At 59.3% G+C, this 8,651-nt stretch overlaps 1 protein-coding gene across 1 annotated transcript in view; it reads left to right on the forward strand.

Moving 5' to 3' along the window:
* LOC116937063 (unconventional myosin-Va-like) overlaps positions 1 to 7,449 on the forward strand; it is a 200,352-nt gene extending 192,903 nt beyond the window's left edge. Inside the window, exons 19-20 of the mRNA XM_076064735.1 lie at positions 1,410 to 1,521; positions 6,899 to 7,449. Coding sequence (XP_075920850.1) covers positions 1,410 to 1,521; positions 6,899 to 7,378 — 592 coding nt within the window. The 3' untranslated portion in view covers positions 7,379 to 7,449. The remainder of the gene's footprint in view (positions 1 to 1,409; positions 1,522 to 6,898) is intronic.
* Positions 7,450 to 8,651: the final 1,202 nt, after the last annotated feature.

Here is an 8,651-nt window from a genome sequence, read left to right on the forward strand (position 1 = left end):
GTGCAGGTGGACGCGTGTCTCTGTGATGTGTCCGTGATGTCTCCGTGATGTCTCCCCGGTGTCTCCCCGGTGTCTCCCCTGTGTCTCCCTGGTGTCTCCGCGTGTCTCCGTGATGTCCCCACGTGTCTCCGCGTGTCTCCGCGATGTCCCCGCGTGTCTCCCCGTGTCTCCGTGATGTCTCCCCGGTGTCTCCCCGGTGTCTCCGTGATGTCCCCACGTGTCTCCGCGTGTCTCCCCGGTGTCTCCCCCGTGTCTCCGTGATGTCTCCGTGATGTCTCCCCGGTGTCTCCCCCGTGTCTCCGTGATGTCTCCCCCCGTGTCTCCCCGCGTGTCTCCCCCGTGCAGGTGGACGCGTGTCTCTGTGATGTCTCTGTGATGTCTCTGTGATGTCTCCGCGTGTCTCCATGATGTCCCCACGTCTCCCCGGTGTCTCTGTGATGTCTCCCCGGTGTCTCCCCCGTGTCTCCGTGATGTCTCCGTGATGTCTCCCCGTGTCTCCCCGCGTGTCTCCTCCGTGCAGGTGGACGCGTGTCTCTGTGATGTGTCCGTGACGTCTCCGTGATGTCTCCCCGGTGTCTCCCCCGTGTCTCCCCGGTGTCTCTGCGTGTCTCCGTGATGTCTCCCCGGTGTCTCTGTGATGTCTCCCCGGTGTCTCCCCCGTGTCTCCCCCGTGTCTCCCCGGTGTCTCTGCGTGTCTCCCCGGTGTCTCGGTGATGTCTCCCCCGTGTCTCCGTGATGCCTCCCCGGTGTCTCCGCGTGTCTCGGTGATGTCTCCCCGGTGTCTCCGCGTGTCTCCGTGATGTCTCCCCGGTGTCTCCGCGTGTCTCCGTGATGTCTCCCCCGTGTCTCCCCGGTGTCTCCCCCGTGTCTCCCCGCGTGTCTCCCCCGTGCAGGTGGACGCGTGTCTCTGTGATGTCTCTGTGATGTCTCTGTGATGTGTCTCCGTGATGTCTCCCTGGTGTCTCCCCCGTGTCTCCCCGTGTTTCCCCGGTGTCTCTGCGTGTCTCCGTGATGTCTCCCCGGTGTCTCCCCGTGTCTCCCCGCGTGTCTCCCCCGTGCAGGTGGACGCGTGTCTCTGTGATGTCTCTGTGATGTCTCTGTGATGTCTCCGCGTGTCTCCGTGATGTCCCCACGTCTCCCCGGTGTCTCTGTGATGTCTCCTTGATGTCCCCCGTGTCTCCCCGCGTGTCTCCTCCGTGCAGGTGGACGCGTGTCTCTGTGATGTCTCTGTGATGTCTCTGTGATGTCTCCCCGGTGTATCCCCGGTGTCTCCCCCGTGTCTCCCCGCGTGTCTCCCCCGTGCAGGTGGACGCGTGTCTCTGTGATGTCTCTGTGATGTCTCTGTGATGTCTCCGTGATGTCTCCCCGGTGTCTCCCCCCGTGTCTCCCCGCGTGTCTCCCCCGTGCAGGTGGACCTACCAGGAGTTCTTCGGCCGCTACCGCGTCCTCATGGGCCGCTCGGATCTGGAGTGCGGGGATCGACTCACAGCCTGTCGCCACTTGCTTCTTGCAGTGATGAAGGTGAGGAGTGGTGAGGAGTGGTGAGGAGTGGTGAGGAGTGGTGAGGAGTGGGGAGGAGTGGTGAGGAGTGGTGAGGAGTGGTGAGGAGTGGTGAGGAGTGGGGAGGAGTGGTGACTCACAGCCTGTCGCCACTTGCTGCTTGCAGTGATGCAGGTGAGGAGTGGTGAGGAGTGGTGAGGAGTGGTGAGGAGTGGTGAGGAGTGGTGAGGAGTGGTGAGGAGTGGTGAGGAGTGGTGAGTCACAGCCTGTCGCCACTTGCTTCTTGCAGTGATGCAGGTGAGGAGTGGTGAGGAGTGGTGAGGAGTGGTGAGGAGTGGTGAGGAGTGGTGAGGAGTGGTGAGGGTTAGTGAGGAGTGGTGAGGGTTAGTGAGGGTTAGTGAGGAGTGGTGAGGAGTGGTGAGGAGTGGTGAGGAGTGGTGAGGAGTGGTGAGGAGTGGTGAGTCACAGCCTGTCGCCACTTGCTTCTTGCAGTGATGCAGGTGAGGAGTGGTGAGGAGTGGTGAGGAGTGGTGAGGAGTGGTGAGGAGTGGTGAGGAGTGGTGAGGGTTAGTGAGGAGTGGTGAGGGTTAGTGAGGGTTAGTGAGGAGTGGTGAGGAGTGGTGAGGAGTGGTGAGGAGTGGTGAGGAGTGGTGAGGGTTAGTGAGGAGTGGTGAGGGTTAGTGAGGAGTGGTGAGGAGTGGTGAGTAGTGGTGAGGAGTGGTGAGGAGTGGTGAGGAGTGGTGAGGGTTGGTGAGGAGTGGTGAGGAGTGGTGAGGGTTAGTGAGGAGTGGTGAGGTGTGGTGAGGAGTGGTGAGGGTTAGTGAGGAGTGGTGAGGAGTGGTGAGGAGTGGTGAGGAGTGGTGAGGGTTAGTGAGGAGTGGTGAGGTGTGGTGAGGAGTGGTGAGGGTTAGTGAGGAGTGGTGAGGAGTGGTGAGGAGTGGTGAGGGTTACTGAGGAGTGGTGAGGAGTGGTGAGGAGTGGTGAGGAGTGGTCAGGAGTGGTCAGGAGTGGTGAGGGTTAGTGAGGGTTAGTGAGGAGTGGTGAGGAGTGGTGAGGAGTGGTGAGGAGTGGTGAGGAGTGAAGAGGGTTAGTGAGGAGTGGTGAGGAGTGGTGAGGGTTGGTGAGGAGTGGTGAGGGTTAGTGAGGAGTGGTGAGCGTTAGTGAGGAGTGGTGAGGAGTGGTGAGGAGTGGTGAGGAGTGGTGAGGGTTGGTGAGGAGTGGTGAGGAGTGGTGAGGGTTAGTGAGGAGTGGTGAGGAGTGGTGAGGAGTGGTGAGGAGTGGTGAGGGTTAGTGAGGAGTGGTGAGGAGTGGTGAGGAGTGGTGAGGAGTGGTGAGGGTTAGTGAGGAGTGGTGAGGAGTGGTGAGGGTTAGTGAGGAGTGGTGAGGAGTGGTGAGGAGTGGTGAGGGTTAGTGAGGAGTGGTGAGGAGTGGTGAGGGTTAGTGAGGAGTGGTGAGGGTTAGTGGGGAGTGGTGAGGAGTGGTGAGGGTTAGTGAGGAGTGGTGAGGAGTGGTGAGGAGTGGTGAGGGTTAGTGAGGAGTGGTGAGGAGTGGTGAGGGTTAGTGAGGAGTGGTGAGGGTTAGTGGGGAGTGGTGAGGAGTGGTGAGGGTTAGTGAGGAGTGGTGAGGAGTGGTGAGGGTTAGTGAGGAGTGGTGAGGAGTGGTGAGGAGTGGTGAGGAGTGGTGAGGGTTAGTGAGGAGTGGTGAGGAGTGGTGAGGAGTGGTGAGGAGTGGTGAGGAGTGGTGAGGAGTGGTGAGGGTTAGTGAGGGTTAGTGAGGAGTGGTGAGGAGTGGTGAGGAGTGGGGAGGAGTGGTGAGGAGTGGTGAGGAGTGGTGAGGAGTGGTGAGGGTTAGTGAGGAGTGGTGAGGAGTGGTGAGGAGTGGTGAGGAGTGGTGAGGAGTGGTGAGGGTTGGTGAGGAGTGGTGAGGAGTGGTGAGGGTTAGTGAGGAGTGGTGAGGAGTGGTGAGGGTTAGTGAGGAGTGGTGAGGAGTGGTGAGGGTTAGTGAGGAGTGGTGAGGAGTGGTGAGGGTTAGTGAGGAGTGGTGAGGAGTGGTGAGGAGTGGTGAGGGTTAGTGAGGAGTGGTGAGGAGTGGTGAGGGTTGGTGAGGAGTGGTGAGGAGTGGTGAGTAGTGGTGAGGGTTAGTGAGGAGTGGTGAGGGTTAGTGAGGAGTGGTGAGGAGTGGTGAGTAGTGGTGAGGAGTGGTGAGGAGTGGTGAGGAGTGGTGAGGGTTGGTGAGGAGTGGTGAGGAGTGGTGAGGGTTAGTGAGGAGTGGTGAGGTGTGGTGAGGAGTGGTGAGGGTTAGTGAGGAGTGGTGAGGAGTGGTGAGGAGTGGTGAGGAGTGGTGAGGGTTAGTGAGGAGTGGTGAGGTGTGGTGAGGAGTGGTGAGGGTTAGTGAGGAGTGGTGAGGAGTGGTGAGGAGTGGTGAGGGTTGGGGAGGAGTGGTGAGGAGTGGTGAGGAGTGGTGAGGGTTAGTGAGGAGTGGTGAGGAGTGGTGAGGAGTGGTCAGGAGTGGTGAGGGTTAGTGAGGAGTGGTGAGGTGTGGTGAGGAGTGGTGAGGGTTAGTGAGGAGTGGTGAGGAGTGGTGAGGAGTGGTGAGGAGTGGTGAGGGTTAGTGAGGAGTGGTGAGGAGTGGTGAGGAGTGGTGAGGAGTGGTCAGGAGTGGTGAGGGTTAGTGAGGGTTAGTGAGGAGTGGTGAGGAGTGGTGAGGGTTAGTGAGGAGTGGTGAGGAGTGGTGAGGAGTGGTGAGGAGTGGTGAGGAGTGAAGAGGGTTGGTGAGGAGTGGTGAGGAGTGGTGAGGGTTAGTGAGGGTTAGTGAGGAGTGGTGAGGAGTGGTGAGGAGTGGTGAGGAGTGGTGAGGGTTAGTGAGGAGTGGTGAGGAGTGGTGAGGAGTGGTGAGGAGTGGTGAGGGTTAGTGAGGAGTGGTGAGGAGTGGTGAGGGTTAGTGAGGAGTGGTGCGGAGTGGTGAGGAGTGGTGAGGGTTAGTGAGGAGTGGTGAGGAGTGGTGAGGGTTAGTGAGGAGTGGTGAGGGTTAGTGGGGAGTGGTGAGGAGTGGTGAGGGTTAGTGAGGAGTGGTGAGGGTTAGTGAGGAGTGGTGAGGAGTGGTGAGGGTTAGTGAGGAGTGGTGAGGGTTAGTGAGGAGTGGTGAGGAGTGGTGAGGGTTAGTGAGGAGTGGTGAGGGTTAGTGAGGAGTGGTGAGGAGTGGTGAGGGTTAGTGAGGAGTGGTGAGGGTTAGTGAGGAGTGGTGAGGAGTGGGGAGGAGTGGTGAGGAGTGGTGAGGGTTAGTGAGGAGTGGTGAGGAGTGGGGAGGAGTGGTGAGGAGTGGTGAGAGTTAGTGAGGAGTGGTGAGGAGTGGTGAGGAGTGGTGAGGGTTAGTGAGGGTTAGTGAGGAGTGGTGAGGAGTGGGGAGGAGTGGTGAGGAGTGGTGAGGAGTGGTGAGGGTTAGTGAGGAGTGGTGAGGGTTAGTGAGAAGTGGTGAGGAGTGGTGAGGAGTGGTGAGGAGTGGTGAGGGTTAGTGAGGAGTGGTGAGGAGTGGTGAGGGTTAGTGAGGAGTGGTGAGGGTTAGTGAGGAGTGGTGAGGGTTAGTGAGGAGTGGTGAGGAGTGGTGAGGAGTGGTGAGGGTTAGTGAGGAGTGGTGAGGAGTGGTGAGGAGTGGTGAGGAGTGGTGAGGGTTAGTGAGGAGTGGGGAGGAGTGGGGAGGAGTGGTGAGGAGTGGTGAGGGTTAGTGAGGAGTGGGGAGGAGTGGTGAGGGTTAGTGAGGAGTGGGGAGGAGTGGTGAGGAGTGGTGAGGGTTAGTGAGGGTTAGTGAGGAGTGGTGAGGGTTAGTGAGGAGTGGTGAGGGTTAGTGAGGAGTGGTGAGGAGTGGTGACTCACAGCCTGTCGCCACTTGCTTCTTGCAGTGATGCAGGTGAGGAGTGGTGAGGAGTGGTGAGGAGTGGGGAGGAGTGGTGAGGAGTGGTGAGGAGTGGGGAGGAGTGGTGAGGAGTGGGGAGGAGTGGTGAGGGTTAGTGAGGGTTAGTGAGGAGTGGTGAGGGTTAGTGAGGGTTAGTGAGGAGTGGTGAGGAGTGGTGAGGAGTGGTGAGGAGTGGTGAGGAGTGGTGAGGGTTAGTGAGGAGTGGTGAGGAGTGGTGAGGGTTAGTGAGGGTTAGTGAGGAGTGGTGAGGGTTAGTGAGGAGTGGTGAGGGTTAGTGAGGAGTGGTGAGGAGTGGTGAGTGTTAGTGAGGAGTGGTGAGGAGTGGTGAGGGTTAGTGAGGAGTGGTGAGGAGTGGTGAGGAGTGGTGAGGGTTAGTGAGGAGTGGTGAGGAGTGGTGAGGAGTGGTGAGGAGTGGTGAGGGTTAGTGAGGAGTGGTGAGGAGTGGTGAGGAGTGGGGGGGAGTGGTGAGGAGTGGTGAGGGTTAGTGAGGAGTGGTGAGGAGTGGTGTGGGTTAGTGAGGAGTGGTGAGGGTTAGTGAGGAGTGGTGAGGAGTGGTGAGTAGTGGTGAGGAGTGGTGTGGGTTAGTGAGGAGTGGTGAGGGTTGGTGAGGAGTGGTGAGGGTTGGTGAGGAGTGGTGAGGAGTGGTGAGGAGTGGTTTAGGAGTGGTGAGGTTTAGTGAGGAGTGGTGAGGAGTAGGGAGGAGTGGTGAGGAGTGGTGAGGAGTGGGGAGGAGTGGTGAGGATGATGATCTCCCTCTCTGTCCCCACGTCCCCCCCCCATCGCTCGTTACATCTCCACTTGTCTCCTTGTGTCTCCCCTTGTCTCGCTGTGTCTCCCTGTGTCTCCCCTTGTCTCTCTTGTCTCTCTTGTCTCCCTGTGTCTCCCCCTGTCTCCATGTGTCTCCCTGTGTCTCCCCTGTGTCTCCCCTGTGTCTCCTCTTCTCTCCCCTTGTCTCCCCGTGTCTCCCCCTGTCTCCCCCGTGTCTCCCCTGTGTCTCCCTGTGTCTCCCTGTGTCTCCCCTTGTCTCTCTTGTCTCCCTGTGTCTCCCCTTGTCTCCCCTTGTCTCCCCTGTGTCTCCTCTTCTCTCCACGTGTCTCCCCTTGTCTCCCCTGTGTCTCCCCTGTGTCTCCTCTTCTCTCCACGTGTCTCCCCTTGTCTCCCCTGTGTCTCCCCTGTGTCTCCTCTTCTCTCCACGTGTCTCCCCTTGTCTCCCCCGTGTCTCTCCCTGTCTCCCTGTGTCTCCCCTGTGTCTCCCCTGTGTCTCCTCTTCTCTCCACGTGTGTCCCCTTGTCTCCCCCGTGTCTCTCCCTGTCTCCCTGTGTCTCCCCTGTGTCTCCCCTGTGTCTCCTCTTCTCTCCACGTGTCTCCCCTTGTCTCCCCTTGTCTCCCCTTGTGTCTCCTCTTCTCTCCACGTGTCTCCCCTTGTCTCCCCTGTGTCTCCCCTTGTCTCCCCCTGTCCCCCTGTGTCTCCCCCGTGTCTCCCCGCTAGGACACGGACGCGTACCAGTTTGGCCGCTCCAAGATCTTCTTCCGAGCGGGTCAGGTGGCCTTGCTGGAGCGTCTCCGTGGCGAGCGTCTGCGGGCAGCGAGCATCTTGCTCCAGAGCGGGGTCAGGGGCTGGCACCAGCGGCGGAGATACTCGGCACAGAGACGGGCCGTGGGGGTGATGCAGAGGATGGCACGGGGAATGTTCGCTCGCAGGTGCAGACACTCAGTCAGTCAGTCATTCAGTCATTCAGTCAGTCAGTCACTCAGTCACCCACTCACCCACTCACTCACTCACTCACCCACTCACCCACTCAGTCACCCACTCACTCACCCACTCACCCACCCACTCAGTCACCCACTCACTCACCCACTCACCCACCCACCCACCCACTCACTCACCCACTCATCTTGCTCCAGAGCGGGGTCAGGGGCTGGCACCAGCGGCGGAGATACTCGGCACAGAGACGGGCCGTGGGGGTGATGCAGAGGATGGCACGGGGAATGTTCGCTCGCAGGTTCAGACACTCAGTCAGTCAGTCACCCACTCACCCACTCAGTCACCCACTCACACACTCACACACTCACTCAGTCAGTCACTCAGACACTCACTCACCCACTCACCCACCCACCCACTCACTCACCCACTCACTCAGTCATTCAGTCAGTCAGTCATTCAGTCATACACTCACTCACCCACTTACTTACTCAGTCATACACTCATACACTCACCCACTCAGTCACTCACTCACTCACCCACCCACCCACCGACTCACTCACCTACCCACCCACCCACTCACCCACCCACCCACTCAGTCAGTCACCCACCCACTCACCCACTCACTCACCCACTCACCCACTCAGTCACCCACTCACCCACCTACTCAGTCACCCACTCATCTTGCTCCAGAGCGGGGTCAGGGGCTGGCACCAGCGGCGGAGATACTCGGCACAGAGACGGGCCGTGGGGGTGATGCAGAGGATGGCACGGGGAATGTTCGCTCGCAGGTTCAGACACTTGTAGCTCATTCAGTCATTCATACACTCACTCACTCAGTCACTCAGTCAGTCACTCACCTACTCACTCACTCACCCATACACTCACCCACTCACTCACTCACCCACCTACTCAGTCAGTCACCCACTCACTCACTCACCCACCCACCCACTCAGTCACCCACTCATCTTGCTCCAGAGCGGGGTCAGGGGCTGGCACCAGCGGCGGAGATACTCGGCACAGAGACGGGCCGTGGGGGTGATGCAGAGGATGGCACGGGGAATGTTCGCTCGCAGGTTCAGACACTTGTAGCTCATTCAGTCATTCATACACTCACTCACTCAGTCACTCAGTCAGTCACTCACCTACTCACTCACTCACCCATACACTCACCCACTCACTCACTCACCCACCTACTCAGTCAGTCACCCACTCACTCACTCACCCACCCACCCACTCACTCACTCACCCACTCACCCACTGACCCAGTCACCCACTCATCTTGCTCCAGAGCGGGGTCAGGGGCTGGCACCAGCGGCGGAGATACTCGGCACAGAGACGGGCCGTGGGGGTGATGCAGAGGATGGCACGGGGAATGTTCGCTCGCAGGTTCAGGACACTCACGTGTAGCTCATTCAGTCATTCAGTCAGTCATTCATACACTCACTCACTCAGTCACTCACTCACCCACTCACCCACTCACTCACTCACCCACTCAGTCACTCACTCACCCACCCACTCAGTCAGTCAGTCACTCAGT

This window comes from Petromyzon marinus, unplaced genomic scaffold, assembly GCF_048934315.1.
Source record: "Petromyzon marinus isolate PM22_M1 ecotype Great Lakes invasive population unplaced genomic scaffold, UKy_Petmar_22M1.pri1.0 PM_Scaffold_66, whole genome shotgun sequence".
In the NCBI taxonomy this organism is placed as follows: Eukaryota; Metazoa; Chordata; class Hyperoartia; order Petromyzontiformes; family Petromyzontidae; genus Petromyzon; species Petromyzon marinus.